Source organism: Rhododendron vialii, chromosome 8a (assembly GCF_030253575.1).
Source record: "Rhododendron vialii isolate Sample 1 chromosome 8a, ASM3025357v1".
Taxonomy (NCBI): Eukaryota; Viridiplantae; Streptophyta; class Magnoliopsida; order Ericales; family Ericaceae; genus Rhododendron; species Rhododendron vialii.
Genome location: NC_080564.1, coordinates 31,847,800 through 31,864,576, shown reverse-complemented (window position 1 = coordinate 31,864,576; position 16,777 = coordinate 31,847,800). Strand labels below are relative to the sequence as shown.

Here is a 16,777-nt window from a genome sequence, read left to right as displayed (position 1 = left end):
AAACACATCCCAATTTGCAGGGGTTCGATTTTGCCTGTCCCGAATACCCTATGTTTCTGTGGCGAAAGGTTTTTCAGCCATTAAAGTGTGTGATTTTTTAATATTTTAAATTCAACGGCTGAAAAATCTATCGTCGCAGAAGTACTGGGATTTTCGACACAGGAATCCTACCTCCAATTTGCATACATAAATGTACAAAATGTGCGATGCCCACGCGCTTGTTTAATTGTTTGTGCAATTAATTATTCTACAATAACAAACACTTACATAAATACTCATATTAACATAGGGATCCACACACACCATATTTCCGGTGCATGTGAAACCTACAAAAAAATATATATATAAATATGTGCTTAAAGTGTTTGTGGTTCCAAAATCAATTTTTGTGCATAGTGTATGCAACAGTAGAATGATTGATTTCAGAAACGGAAATTCTAGGACCACATCCACTTGCACACCCATATACACACCCACACACACAAGTGTGTGGGGCACACACTTGTGTGTGTGGGTGTGTATATGGGTGTGCAAATGGGTGTGGAGGTAGCACAACTCTTAAATGTTCAAAACCATTTCAATTGAGTAGGTGTCTAGTTTTCAATGATGACACATGGTAGTGGGCAAGTGATAGCAGGCTCCCACCCACTTACATAAAATATGCCACCTACAAAATTGATTGAAAATACTTGCTCCATCTAATGTAGGAATTGTTTTGAGAATTCATTTGGTAAAAATGTCAGCTAAAGTTTATCACTTTATTGAGTGTTGGTTACGGTATAGAAAGTATGGGTTTGTTCGTTTGAGAGATTCAAAATTATGTGCACTTTTAATAAAAAAAATTATTTATTTTTTTCATTCATTATTTTTAAAAATTTCTTTCAAAACTCAAATCAAACAGGGTCACAATGTTTGAACGTACTAAAGCTTAAAGTATATTTAAGGTGACTTACTGCACTCCCACGGAGAATGCGGAAAAGCAATATGGAATTAGTTTTTCGCACCCACCTTGGAAATGCGGTTAACAATTTGGAGAGTACGAAAATCACTCCCCCTATATTTAACTTTCTAAACTTATTTAGAGTATTGAACACCTTAATGGCTTAATTTACATTAATTAATTGAGAATTCCCAACACAAGGTTAGTCTACTGCCTCGCTGTCGTAATTATGATGTTGAAATCTTACCTAAAAAATACATATGTATATATATTTTTTAAATGAATTTCTGCCGTACAGTTTCTCTCTTAGATATTCGGAATGGATATGGGGCATCATGCAAATCGTAACACTAGTGGATTTCAGTGCCTAAAGGCATGTCGGATTAATGTAACATAGTCTTAATTTAAATAGATTATATATTTAACCCAATTACTCTACGCGATAAATGGGATATGCACAAATCGTCAGTTGCTACTATGAGATATTTTCTTATTTGATGATAAAATGCAACATGTACGTAAAGATACATTACTTAAAAAGAGAGAATAGAAAGGGATCAATTTATTAGGAGAATATTCACTGTATCTTCTAAAATAAAATAATAAATTTGATGGCTAAAAATTTAATAGGAAGTGATCTAACTGTTGTTAGGGCTGCAAACGATCCGAGCCGCTCGCGAGCGGCTCGGAGCTCGGCTCGATAACGGCTCGGCTCGGCTCGGTTCAAGACAAAAACGAACGAGCTCGAGCTCGAGTTCTGGGCTCGTTTCATAAACGAGCCGAGCTCGAGCTAGTCGAAACTTGGCTCGAATTGGCTCGCGAGCTCGATTATATTATATATATTTATATATATTTGTTTCATAAACGAGCCGAAAGAGCCGAGCTCGAGCTCCGTAAATACATATCGAGCCGAGCTCGAGCTAGAGTCCTGCAGCTCGTCACGAGCTCGAGCCGAGCTCGAGCCAACTAAATTTTTGCCGAGCCGAGCTCGAACACTCTAAAACTCGGCTCGGCTCGGCTCGTTTGCAGTCCTAACTGTTGTAAAGATTGTTCTCATTTATATACCTATATTCTTTTATACTCCAATATATAAATTTTTAGAAAATAGCTATTGCATGACATACCAAGACAACTATTTCCATGTGTTGTGTTTGGAACAAATTTTGGAGAAAAAATTAATAAATTCCAAATCCTTCGCCCTACTCCCATTTGACATCTTAAAGCCATACTTCAGACTTCATTATTGGATGGAAATATTTATTCGGTGCCAACTTTCAACATGATTACAAATAAGAAATGAGTTTTCCCAACCATTAAAAGGAAAAGTGACAACTCTAGTCAGATAGACACGAGAAAGAAAATGCTCTGGATGTGCTTGCACATTTGAATTCAATAAAGGCAAAACATTTCAAATCTTGGGGTCACTGAGAGTTTGTCGGTCATCAATTTCAAGACTGCAGAATTGGTCGAGGAGCACGCAAATTGATCCGGACCTCCGGTGATCGAAAAGGTAGCGATACTGAGACAATGACATGTGAACCCGGGGAGGTGCAAACTACTCCCTCCGTCCTAATTTAAATGCTCCCTACGGGAGACCGTATAACTTTGACATTGAAAAATAAAGAGGAGTGCTAAGGACAAAGAGAATAGGCAAAAAAAAACCCTTAAAGCGTACATGAAGGGCTCAGATTCACTGTGCAGTGCATCTGAGGTGCATCTGAGCTGTTCATGTACACTTTAAGAGTCTTTTCTTTATCCATTTTCTTGGCACTTAGCATTTCTTCCCAAATAAAATACTTACGGAATTAATTTTTAACTTTGTTTTGTATCGTTCAAAAGATCTCAATGAGTACTTTAAGACGGTGCAAAAAAGTTCCAAAAAAAATTATGAACAATACGATTTTTTTTTAAAGTCAAAATGACACGACTTTACGTAAGAAACATTTAAAATAGGACGGAGGGAGTACGTAATTTCGCAAGCTCTGGTTTATCATTATCTAATTTATCTGGTTTATCATTATCCTTTCCTTCTTCGTTGGGCCAACGGCTCGTGTAACGGTCATCTGACGACACCCGTAAAGTAATTTGGAATTTTCTGACGGTCCGTTTCAGCCCCCGTTTCGCAACAACGCGCCACGCAGCGACGCGTTTGTTGCCAGTTGTTGGTGGAGCCTACGGGTCGACCCGAGAAAATTTGAGAAGTACCCTTCGGGTTTGGGTCAATGTTTCAAAATAATCTTTGTTCTTGCACACAATTCTCGCTCTGCGCTCTTAATCACCACACTCCATGAATTTTAGTTGTTTGAGAGGCCTTTGGAGAACGTTTCTTTACTCGCGCTGGCGCTTCCGCACCTTATTTGCCAGCCTAGAACGTTCTCATTGGTTTGTTGCCACAAGTTTTGATAAGTATGGGACTGTGGGTTAGTAGCATGTCAGAACCGAATTTCCCGGTGTTTGTGGGGTTGTGTACAATTCATGTTCTATCCGAGTTCCCTTATCCGGTTATTGGACCAATTTGGTCTTGTTTTGTTTCTATGGTTCGGTTCGTTAAAGTTTTTATTATTTTTGAAGTACTTATTTATCATTTTACGAAACAGATTATTCTTCTACAATATATTATTTTTAATTTAAAAAATAGGTACTTATTCTTCTTCGTGAAACACACCCTATGTCCTCTCCTCCACACTAACAAGTAAGAGTTTTAGCTCAAATTATGACTTCAAAATCATTTGCTCTTTTTGCACCATCAAATACGACAAGGTAATGTGAGGTTAGGCCAAAGACTATTGACCCTGGCAAGTCGGCAACCATGACCCATAGCTGTCTCTCTCCACCCTTGTAAATCTGGGGACGAAGCTAGAAATTTTGGCCAATCAATTAAAAAACTAGTTCGATATGCAAGATACTTTTTCCATTTAGTAATCCAAAAAATAACTATATTAAGAGGTTAAACAAAGTATATACATAACATTATAACCGGTCCTAAAGATTTATTATATCTTAAAAACGATGCATGATAAATTCATTCATAATATTATCTAACTCTATCCGATTCCAAACTACTACAAAATATCATCGTGAGAAATCAAAATTAGTGGGGAAGGTGACCCCACCTGTACTTTGCTACCTCAGCCCTCGCCTAAATTGCACATAATGTGCTATGAACTAGGCCCGGCCAGAATAGTGTGGAAGTTTGAGCTAGAAAGAGTATTTGTATGGAGATTTGAAAATTTTTGGATTTGATTTTTTGGGTAAATAGTAGAGAAAGAAATAAGCGTAAGAGAATCTGTCGACGAGTTTGTACGATGCATCAACTTGCTTCTGCGTGGTCACAGCCCAATTTGTATAGGAGTAACGGCAGACTAAGCCTAAGCTTTATAACTGGTGACTCCTCCACTTGTATGTTAAAGTCCAATTCTTTTTCTATTTATCCAATGTAAGACTTAACATTCATGCATGTTCTGACAATATCATTTTTTTTTAGTTTGTTTTGACGGTCAAGGATGTCCTTGCTAGCTTAGGCACTCCTCAACTAATCCCCTCCTCGGTTCGATCAAAGGCAAGCTATCCACGCTGAAATTAGAGAACTTGCAAGAGATTAGTTTTTTGCAACCTAAATCCAAGAATCAAACCTTGATAAATTGGGTGGAGGGCAAACCCACCAACCAATTGAACTAACTGTTGAAGCTAAAAACATCATTTTGCATTCTTTTGGCCTTAACTTAAACTCAAACTTAAAATGAGAATTTTGTCCTTATTTGAATTTTTTTCGCATTTGTTAGTTTTACGCTAAACTTTTGTAGGCTATTGATTCGTCTCGACGAGAAGAATCGGAAAAGTAAAATTTCTTTACTTTTATCTAAGTATTTTGAGAAATAACCACTTTTCTTTTTGCACTAAAAACTGATTATTTCTCAAAATACTTGTGACTTTTTGCGCTAAAAATTGGTTATTTCTCAAAATGTTTGGGTAAAAGTGAATTTTTTTTTACTTTTGATGAGACGAATCAAAATACTTGGCCATTATGGTTTTGGCATATGGACGAGAATGATGAGTAGTTAGATGCTTTGAACTCAACTCATTCGTTTCAATTGTTCGTATGAATATGAATTAATATTTGAATTCAATAAACAAGTGATTAGGTTACTTTTGTTTATTGCGTTAACGTACAATACCTAAATTGAAGCTGATTATACATGGAGTGTTTGTTAAAGAAGAACATTGTTCACATAATCACATGGTAGGGATGTCCTAAATTGTGTTAATCACTCAAGCCAAAAATACTGGTCAATCGGCTCAATGAACCTCACTTATTGGACCAATGGGCCTCACATCCATTGACATGGTCCTCGGATGACATGTGAGACCCGTCAAACGAATGCACCTAGCCACCTACATATTCCATTTTAAAAACCTCTCTACTTTACATAATTTATTTCTTGCAAACTTATATATGTGTGACGCCTCCCTAAATTAAAATACTTTACCTCTCTCTATACGATATAGTATTGCAGGATGACTTTTCACGAGTATTGCGGCCTACTAGTATGAAAGGAAAAAATGCTTGCAACGTACACGCATCTTAATTCCTAACAAGGTACCATCTTATTAAGGAGCATACGTGCACTTGTTATTCAACCTTTAGCTCATTTTCCGCAAGCGTTCAGTGGCCTAAGTCGGCAGTGAATAATTTCCACAAGTTGGTAATCACACAAAGTTGATAATGTGAACTAACTTCTTGTTTTTTGGTAAGCTAGGTGTCCAACTCCCTTTTCCAACTATCAAACCCACTTGCACCCATCATACTCCATAGAAGAAGAAATTATAGAGACGCATTTGGCATTGAAAGGACAGGGCAGGACCACAGGGGGGAAAACAAAAAAAATCAAACTCCACTTTAAACACTAATGCGTGAGGAGTCACTTAATTTGTACTCTTCGAGATCACCAAATACTTTTGAGAATCACACGTTTGGGTTGGGTTCATCTATGAAAATCGTATTCAGATAATCCCGCGTTGTTTTACAGCATGTTTGATCTATAATGTAGTGTGCTTTTGGACAAAACATAAAGTGACATATTTGACTAATGTAGGCTTTGTAACGTGGGTTTCGCACTGAATGGAATCTAAACAATTGGGTTGAATAGTCTTCCCTCCAAAGAAAGTTGGGCTTAAATTTGAACATCTATTGCACTGCGAAAGTTTTTTTTTTATTATTCAAAAAAATGGTAGGATACATGAAACTCATCCATGGAAATATACATGAAATGAGAATGAATAATTCAAATTCACAACATTGTTTACTCCCCTTTCATATACACTTTCATGGATGAGTTTCATGTATCTTATCAAATCTCTTTTTGATTTGGCAATTGTGCAAGTTGAGAAAAGGCCAATCCCATGCCTCCAGGCCCTTGCGGGCCCTCAAAAAGTGGACTTCTTTTCCCAAATTTGAGTTTATCTTTAGTACCCATATAAATTTTTGGTGCCCACAAGTCAAAAGGACGCATAATCTAGAATCTAGATAGAATGAAAGACAATTGGACCACTTAAACCCACCTCAATTTCTAACATGGAAGAATTTTAGGGTGCTTTAATGCATACAAGTTGGGAAGTTTGTGCGCAGATTTGTGCACAAATTTGAACACAAATGATCAAGTGCGCCTTTTGTTGTCTTGCGAAACTCACTAGTATCAGACAATTCGAACACATCAGTATCCGAATCTGTTTATGCATGTTACACATGACATGATTCTATTCAGATCGAACATGCAAAGCTAAATACTTTATCCGACACCAACCACCAAGCATGAATCTTGGACACACTTCATTGCAGTTTATCAGGAGCCATCAGGAAGGATATTTCGCTTTCTTATCCTTTTACCCTGCTCTCTAGTCTTTATTTAGACTAAGATAAGATAAGAAAAGGAAAATATAAAGGGAAAAACAGCTTGAATATGAAGGAATTAATATACTCTTTTTTTTTAACGAAGAAACAACCCTACAGCCACTATATGGATTTGACTGTGCAACTCAAACCTCCGAGAGAGCTAGTATAGTCACACCAGTCACAGCCCTCCACCTACTTCAGGATACTCACCCGATAGAAAATTGAAAACCAGACTTTGAAGAGTACTCTCAATTCCCAGCCTGGGCATCCGGGGTGTGTAATATACTTTATTTTCTTCATATGTCTCTCCCTTTTTTCACTGCGCGATTTCCCCAAATCCAATATAAACACTACCACAAGCTCCTTTGTTATAGCCAAAAATCTCAAGCTACTGGAAAACAATTGAAAGAAAAATTGCAAAACTGGAAGGTTGTCATAGCTAATATTAGCTACCAAGATTAAAGCTAATTAATCAACAGAGCAATCCCACAGACAGAGGGATTTCCTAATGCACCTACAGCCACAGGCCTCACAGAATATGTACACCTACATATCCACTAGCCTTCACCATATATATACACCTAATTATATACAGCATAACAGTCCCACTTTCTCATAATCAACATCCTACAATCGAGAGAGAGAGATAGATTTTCTTGATCAAGAAACAGGGACCCCATCTCCAGCCCTATTCATGGCAGCAAACCTGGTGGGCCTCGGCCGAAACTTCTTTCTCCTCTGATCGTGGCTCGACGGCCTAATAATCTGCATCAGAAACGACTTCAGAACGCAAGCCTTGGATTGATTTGGGTCGAGGCGATTGATACGGGCCGTCGATCTGCTCAAGAGTCCCCGGGAGTTCCTGTGGAGGCTGCACCGGAAAGAACCCGGGTGGGTCGTCGGAGAACAGAGGCACGTGCGAGCAGAAGAAGAAGAAGAAGAAGAAGACAGCGGCGGCGGCAGCGGTGGTGATTTTGATAGAGATGTGTTTTTGGAAGCCATTGGAAATTCCTTTTGTGCTAAGCAATGCAAATGGAGTTATGTGAAGAGTCTTCAGTTATTTATAGCTTCTTTAAATGCTTGATGCATGGTACTTTAAAAAGGAAAATGGTTGGGAATATGGGATTCTCTTCCCCTGGATTTGGGGGGTTAAATTCAAAACGCATGAGAAAGGCTCACACCGTTTAAACACGGCAGAAGTGCTACGTACACAGACACCGAATAAACATGGCCGTGTAGCTGTCCGATTAATGTAGAATCCACATCATACGTACAGTTGCAAAGCCATAAGTGGTTGGTGTATTTTTTAGTAACATTTTTGTAAGCGCGGAGTTACATTGTGGCAAGTTAAGTCATTTGACTTCGTCGGATGCTGCCGAGCAGCCCTGCCGTGTAGCTGTGTAACTGTCCGATTAATGTAGAATCCACATCATACGTACGGTTGCAAAGCCATCCGTGGTTGGTGTATTTTTCAGTAACATTTTTGTAAGCGCGGAGTTACATTGTGGCAAGTGAAGTCCTTTGACTTCACCGGATGCTGCTGAGCAGCCCTGCCAAGCGGGGTGTTGGCAGGGCTGCTCAGCGGCATCCGACCGTTCATCTTGGCACAGATGGCGCGGATTCAATTTGAGCATATATAGATCTGAACCGTCTATTACTCGGTTAAAATCCTAGCCGGCTATTACCGAAATGAGCGGTCGGGGTCGGCCGCTTGGCAGAGGATGCTAGGCACTTGGCAGCATCCCCGTTCCACCACCTTCTATCATTTTTTTCAAATACGTATTGCGTAGATGTTTGGTTGGATCGTTTTTAGAGATCCTGGCTTGGCTCCTCTACACGTTGCGAATTCTGTTGTGTTATTTAATTTATTTTTTTATAAAGAGAAATCAAACCTCCCACATAACTTAGAATTTATTTGGTAAAAAAATACACACTTGTAAGTTGATATGGCAGGTTAGTTGGCAGCAAAAAAGAAGATAGTCTCACAGAATTGCCGATACGAAATTCCTGATTAGAAAAATGAGGCGGTGATCAATAATATGATCACCGCCTCAATTTTTAAACTTAGAAGGGATTTCATGAGGGAAAAATCACTGATCATATATTGTTAAACTTAGAAGTAACAATCAAGAATTCTATGTTGTGTTAATTAACTCATAAAATCCTCCCCTCCTACTTTTTTAATTGGCTCTACATTGATATAATAAGATGCAAAAATTATAGAGTTTTATTAGAACCAGATGATAGATAGAGGGTCAAGCCTGTCGAATAATTTTACCCCATATATATACAAGAACTAAATAAACAAGAACTATCCAATGGGTCCACGTCAGGTCGACTTTCTTGTTGATTATGAGAAGTGATGGAATCGGAATTTTAACTTAGGCTTCGTTTGTTTGGGCGTAATAAGATATTTTTTTGAAAATGTTTTGTTTATTTTTTGGTGTTTGGTTGTGTAAAAGACAAAAAAATATTTTACCAGGTAAAACATTTTACTTCATATGGTTGAAAATGTTTTTCGCTTGAAAATGTGGTAAGTTATTTTCCGGACTTGGCTTCGCTGCTTGACTAATAATTACGTTAGTTTGCTGAGCTCTCCTACAGCCCCAATCTCATCCACCTGTGACCTAACCATGTGCTTTCTCATCAAGTCAAAAAAATTTTGTATTTAATACATACGTACATACATACATGCATCATTTTACAACTATCAATGAAACACTGGAAAATAAAAACGAAACTTTTATTTTTTGCAAAATCATTTTACATGGAAAATTTTTTACATCGAAAAATATTTTACTTTGAAACAAACAGAGCCTTAGTGATAGTCAAGATGGATATTACAAGTAAAAATAGTAAGATGAATTATAATAATATTTATTTACCGCTTTTGAAAAAATCAAAATAACATAATAGCACTACAATAAGCGATAGTTCTCATGTGCAGTCTTGTCTTCACAAATTTCGTAATTGAAAATACACGCTTTGTTGTAGCCGTTGAAACAATCGAAATCAATACGAGAGGAATTTACAATCTACCAGCAAGAAGATAAATTGTGGATTTTATTGTTGTGTTCAACGCTCAACACAACCCTATCACGAGTTTCTTATTTTGTGGATTTTCTGTGGTTAGCCTCTTTGATTTTCTTTCTTTCTTTCTTTCTTTTTTTTGAACGGCTGATTTTCTTTCTTTATGTATTGACGTATTGTAGTTTCATTACTTCTAATTTAGTCCTCACAATTTATCATATGGGGAGTAATATATAACATAAATTAGTACTAGAAAAATGTAGTTATGACGGCATCCATATATAGTTTGGTAATTAAAATAAAATTCTAATATAATAAAAATATTTCCAAATGGTTGAGGTGGCCGTCGTCAATACTTGCCACCTTTGACTCCATGCTTAATGAGTCATGGCCAACATTGCGATTGTCCACCTTTTCCTATTTTTCCTTGGGCGGTTGATTACGATTTTGTCCAACCTTCTCTCATGTAGCCTACACTTCTAGGAGGATTGGTTCAATACGCCAATAGATTCAAGACGTGTGTTTCACTAATTAAAATAATTTTTTTTTATTTTTTTAATTAAATGTGATTATTTTTCAAAATATTTGAGTAAAAGTAAAAAAATTTAACTTTTTTGATTCGTTTCGTCAAGACAAATCAACAATCCACAAAAAATTGGTTGCAAAACTAATAAACGCAAAAAAAATTCAAATTAGGACAAACGTTAACTTTTAGAAAAAGTTGAGTGGAACAAGGCCTGAGTATGCAACTGCCCTGCTCTCTCTCTCTCTCTCTCTCTCTCTCTAAGTTTTGAAGTCATCGTTGCACCACTCATCAGTTCCGTCCATGGTCAATACCACTAGGATTTCTGAGAATTTGCCCAGCCGGTATATATCTTCTTCCTTCTTGTTTTCGACAAAATCATGGCCATCAGATGGAATAGGGAAGGAGAAGAAAAGAAAAATGGAGAAAAATAAATAAATTATCTTATACCGTATGATCTCAAATAAAACCCCTATGTATTACAAATAAAACTCCAAATATTCAAACTCACCATGTACATAAAACTATGAATGAACAAACCAAACCTATAGACAGAGACTTCAAAATTCCATTTATGGCCTTTTCTCTCCAAAAGAACCATGCTGATCCCCATGTCGAGCATTGACGAGTTTCGTATATTTCCGGTGTCGCCTCTCCCTGGCATAGATTACCCAGAAGATCAAAGAAAGCATGACTGCAGCTGAGACCATGGCCAAGCCAATGTAGACCCACATACTGTATCGCTTCAGGCCAGGGCAGTGATCCTGGGTTATGCCGGCAAAGGTCTCGCGCACAAAGCTGCAATCAAGTAAATCTACGAGGAATGGACCGTAGTGATACAGACCGTAGCTCACATTGGTTGCATTAATCATCTGGGAATACATAGTGGGAGTCAAACGGCCCACTGTAGTGCAAGTGTTGTTACTTGAAACTTTGCACACATAATTCTGCCAAACCTGCAATAGGAATGAAAATCTGGACTGTGAATCTCCACTAATTTGCTCGACATTGAGCTTAGTTTTTGCGAGAAAATAATAACAAAATTTGCGGTTTTCCTTGTGGTTGTCACCAACCAAAAAGGCACAAGCAGCTACAGGGGTATGTTCATAAGTAGCAAATCCTGTTTATGAATATTTGGTTCTAACATCAGCTAAAACAGGTGCGAAAGTAGATAACCTCTAATACTTTCTTTTCTGGAATTAAATGATATTATTTTCGAGGAAAGCTAAAGCACAAGATTGCCATTTCTAAATACTACTAATCAACAATCTGAGAAGTTGAATTTACAAGAAAACTGAAGAGAAAAAAAATCATCTGTGGATGAATTAATAGGCGTTTCACGAAACATAACAAAAATTTGAATGAATGCTTCTCTTAGGCCGTGCTTGGATCAAGCATTTGTAGGGGGATTTGAGGATGGAAAAGAAAATGTAGGAAGTTTCACTTCACAAATTGAAGTTATGCTTCCCTCACCTCTTTTTACGTCAACAATTACTTCCACAAATCCTTGATCCAAACATACCCTTATGAAATACCTCACGGCACATTACGGAAAAGCTTAAAAAGGGAGAAAAGCACAAGTATAACCAGAACATTATGGAGAAAAGCTTATATAGTTAATTCGCGTTTTAACTTGGTGATCAAAATGTTAAGCATTTCATAAACTTACCTGTGTTGCATTTTCGAAATCCAGTTCACCAGCTGCGCAAGTTCGATTAGACAAGTCAGCGTTAAATGGGTTACAGAGGAGAGGCACAAGAGGTCCAGACTGATTGAAATACAGAGGTTGAGGAACACTGGGTGGTACATTAACATTGGACACATTGGCGATGACCCCGTTCACGATTCCGACCAATTGGTAGGTAACTTCTTGGCTTTGAGACAAGGTTGCTTGCGCAGTTGCATTGTCCACACATGGGAGAATATCGTCTAGAGCTGTATGAGCTGTGGGATGCCGGACCCACTGGTCCATTGCAACACAGGTGTCCCCTACCATACTTCAATTCACCGGAAAAAGATGTTAGATGTTCATTCAAAAGATACAAAAAAATTGGCAAAACAAACATTCTAGATATGAACAACAACTGACATAGGAAGAACACATTAGTTGCCAAAGTCATTTCGTATGGTTTTCCATAGCAATCTCTTTTATAGTATAACCAACTATGAAACGACACAGTGATCAGATTACACTTATCTTAAAAACGACAACTAACATAGGAGGAACGTATTAATTGCCAAAGTCATGTCGTATGCTTTTCTTTAGCAATCGGTTAGCTTTATATAAACAAGTATGAACAACACAGTGTTGAGATTAGACTTAAATCAACACATAGCGGACAGAATGGTACTTATTTAACTCTAACGCATGATCAAGACTGTGTACAACTTCTCTCTTTGTACGAGAAGCTACTGCTTCAAAATAAAGATTAACAAATCTGAGCTGCATCTGAATGAGATTCATAAGAATCAATTTTACAACACCTAATCGTGCCTCGATAAGCAATCATTTTACCAAGTCAAAGAACTTACAAACATTTTCCCTCGTAATTATCGTGAAGCTATTCTGACAATTGTCTTCAAAGTTCAAACCTCTCTCATCATCATTGCATTAGGACAACAATGTAAGAATCCAACGTGAACAAAAGTTTGGGTAACCAAAAAAAATTGCAAAGAAGAAAGAGTCCATGTTGGTGTGTTTTGGGAAAGCAATCAAGTTGGGACTTAGCGAACAAAAATCGTTATTGTAGGTTGACGTGGAAAAAAAGGGGGAAAATTGAGCAATGGAATGCATGGTCTATAAATTACGATGGACAAATAAAAGAATGTTGGAACGCATGGTCTAGATATTAAGATGGACAAATAAAAGAATGTATTCTGGTAGAACATACTTATGGACTACAAGAAATACCCCAGCCAAGATAAACGTGCCAGCGATGAGAATCCACCCAACGATCACCAAGCTGCAAAATTTTGATACGCGCTTAGTTTTACAAAATTCCAAAACAAGATCTTGAAGATGAAAATATCAGAATATATTGTATAGTGTTGAAACCAATAAACCAAAATGTCAAGGCATGCCTTCTCCTCACTTACACGTATACAAGAAACTGCAATCCGAGAATTGAGAATACTGCACCAATAATAAAAACCACACAGAAAGGAAATATCAACATTCACATAAAACTATGCCATTTCTCGAGAGGATCAATGTACTTACGGAAACCCAACAAGGCCAAGAGTAGCATTACAGCAGCAATAATGATAAGTGCAAGTCTCCTGCACAACACGATGAGATATTTAACCATCGTTAACAAATCCCCCTCAAAAACTAATTCGCATAGAAGCATCTACTCACACTGTATCCAGAACATCCTCTATTTTTTTCTTGTTTTTCTTTGTCTCACTTTGAAGAGTTGTGGCAGCAGAACTAATCTCGTTGTCAACATTGTCAATGTTGTTTTGAACGTCAGTAGGCAAAGAAACTTGGTCAATTCCTATGCTCTTAGCTGCAGCAAGATAATCCGATACGTTCTCAAGATTCGCAACAGTTGTGTTGGCTTGCGACACAACATAGTCCAACGTATCCGATGTGGTGTTGTGAAACTGCCCTTGCCCAGTGTACAAAACAATGCATCCGATGCTGAAAATCACAACATAGAACAACAAAGGAGTCATACATAGTCAAATGAAAGAGACACCCTAAACTCATATGTGGGTGTGTGAGGGATACATACACTGCGGCCACGGTGAACAACAAAAGTAAAATAAGAGAGAGTGCATAAGCAGCTCGAGAATAGCCATAAGGTTCGCGGCGGCAGCAGCAAAAACAGCAGCAGAGGAGGAGCAGACACAAGCCAAATCCGACAAACCAGATTGCAGCAATGAGAAAAAAGGTAATGCCAGTAAAGCCCACGGACTGCAGTCAGAGCAACATTTTAGAAACCATTGAGAAATTTGATAATAAACAGAAAACTTATATTGGAAGGAGTTCCAAAATACCAATTATGAGAGGAAGCCATTGGAATGCACATAATAAACCAAGAAACTTTTTTTTTTTCATATTAGCGTCAGTGGTATCTAGGAATTTAGAGTGCTAACTGCTTAGAACCACATCTAAATGAGAAGAACGGCAAATTCAGGTTCAAAATATGATTCCTCATTCAGATTTTTTTTGGAAGTTCATCTTAAATCTTTTAAATCTCTCTTTTTTTTTTTAAATCTTTTAAATATCTCATGATTATAGTAGTATGCTCTACATATTGCTCATTTTTCTAAAACGATAGGAGAATTGAATTCATATTTTTCAAGAGAATTACAAGAACAGGATGCAATATCAACCACGAGAGACTTCAAAAAATTCTGCAAAAAGGTATGCCACCCATTTTTTTCCTGAAAATATAATATATGCTACCCCAAAATTAATATAGTGAGCAATCCCATCGACATGCGACTCCCTAAAGTTAATGTCCTGTGTCCGTCCATGTATCTAACAACTACATAGCAAAAAGCCAAAAACCAATCCAAGACGACAAACAGGCAAAACATCCAGCAGAGCGATAAACTTGAGGATCCCCACATCGCATATAATGTAAAAGAAAGAACCAAATTGGAAGAACAAGGAATACAAATCCCACAGCATATCACTAAGCCAGCTAAAACCACATTTGCAGTACCGAATTTGTTACCACCGGGGTGGTAGCCTAATGGTAAATGGCTAATTCCCACAGGATTTGTGCACAGGTGGTCGCAGGTTTGAGGCGTGCAGACAAAGCCCCTGTCTTGCCCTCTTGCAAGTCCGGCTGTGATCTACAAACCCCTAACTCTCAGTGGGCACCGGGCGGTAGAAACCTATGAGTGATTGGTCCTATGATCCACTAACCCATAGTCCCTTTGATCTCCCCTCCCTTGTCCCCTCCCTTTAGGCACAGCAAAAAACCCCCCCAAATTTGAAGATTCAAATAGACTAAAAAGTCAATACTAAATGAAACTCAAAACCCATATCAAACAAGCAATCTAGAGATTTCAAAATGATTTACCATTAAAACAAACAAACAAACTTCTAAATGAAAAAAACAAGAGTTTAAGAGCACAAAATCAGGGGGGAAAAAAGTATATAGGGTGAAGAAGGCTTACAGCGAAGTAATGTTTATTACGGATATTCCATCCACCAATATAGTAATTGAAATTGTTAAGTGGGTCTTTCCTCCTTGTTCTCTGAGCAGCCAATGTTATAGATGAATTTTCAAGAACAGACCTCCTAACACCCCACCCAACAACGCCGTTTTCGCTCTCATCGACTGCTCCTACAACAAATTTGTTTTTATTTTTCGATCACCACAGGAATAATCAGAAAAGTACAAAAAGAAAACCTTTCTAGAAACAGACGGGATGTCTTTTCATGGAAGAAAAAAGAGAGATGAAGGGAAACCCAGTTGACGGAATTACCTGGAATGTGATTGGTTTGAGAGTGAAGATCAGTGGAAGGAGCCCCATGAGAGATTGAATGCAGGGTGGAAGAGAAGAGGATGAAGATGATTGGCAGGAGAAGACAGGGTAGTGGTTTGATCAGGAGCGACATGATTATGGGGTATTGACTTTCGTTTCGTCTTCGGTTACTCTTTCTCCGAACGAATATATATGGAATATGGTGGCTCTCTTCTGCCTCTGGTTAGAGGAGAGAGAGAGAGAGAGAGAGAGAGAGAGGTGTTTACTGTTTAGCGTGTTGCCGACTTGGGCACTCAAAGTGTGTTTTTTGAATCGTAACTTTAGGCGAGCTGGGCGTCTGTTGGAATGCCGCGTTTTGGTTTCCGTAAGTGATAGGATATTTGTACCGGCATCGATGAAGCCTGCGTTACCAATCAAAACAAGAAAACTCTCGAAATTCAGACAACGCAACACTCTCCGTATTTTTCTTTGCACAGCTCGAATCAGTTTACGCGCATTTAAAATTAATTTCTTTCTCTGTCCGATTAAGGGTAAGGCGTACATGCCGAACCTAGTGAATTCATAATAAAAATTGTTCTTACTATCGAACTCCGAAAATCGAACCCTACCCTGATCAATTGTGCACAAAGCAAACCCAACAATCAATACTTGGCCCCAGTGCTCCGCCCCCAGCCCAGTCCCTGCTGTTTCCGAGTTTGAGGTGGATTTGGGATCCGGGGACCCTGCCGAGCAGCACCACTACCAAGCGGGTGTCGAGCGGCCAATCTCGCCGTTCATTTCGGAATCAACGGCCCGAATCGAAACATCTTTTTCCTTTTCCTTTCTTTTTTTTTTAAATCTGTTTGGTACCTTTACATCTGGACCGTCCAAAACACTTTTGGACGGCCTAGATGTGCTCGGCACCCCTGCTTGGCAGGGTCTCCAGGTCCGTGGATTTGGGTATTAA

The 16,777-nt window shown here is 38.3% G+C and overlaps 1 protein-coding gene across 2 annotated transcripts; it reads right to left on the bottom strand.

The window, feature by feature from the left end:
* Positions 1-10,794: 10,794 nt before the first annotated feature.
* LOC131335362 (uncharacterized) lies at positions 10,795-16,178 on the bottom strand. 2 transcript variants are annotated; one of them, XM_058370687.1, is made up of 9 exons: positions 15,832-16,178; positions 15,520-15,689; positions 14,121-14,302; positions 13,742-14,026; positions 13,604-13,662; positions 13,480-13,516; positions 13,275-13,346; positions 12,053-12,380; positions 10,795-11,339 (listed from the first exon to the last, which is right to left on the bottom strand). In XM_058370687.1, exons 1-9 carry the CDS (start codon positions 15,962-15,964, stop codon positions 10,956-10,958), a joined length of 1,650 nt encoding a protein of 549 aa, XP_058226670.1. In that variant the 5' UTR covers positions 15,965-16,178; the 3' UTR covers positions 10,795-10,955. The 2 variants fall into 2 exon arrangements, with proteins under 2 accessions (XP_058226670.1, XP_058226671.1); XM_058370688.1 differs by having other exon boundaries at positions 15,520-15,683.
* Positions 16,179-16,777: the final 599 nt, after the last annotated feature.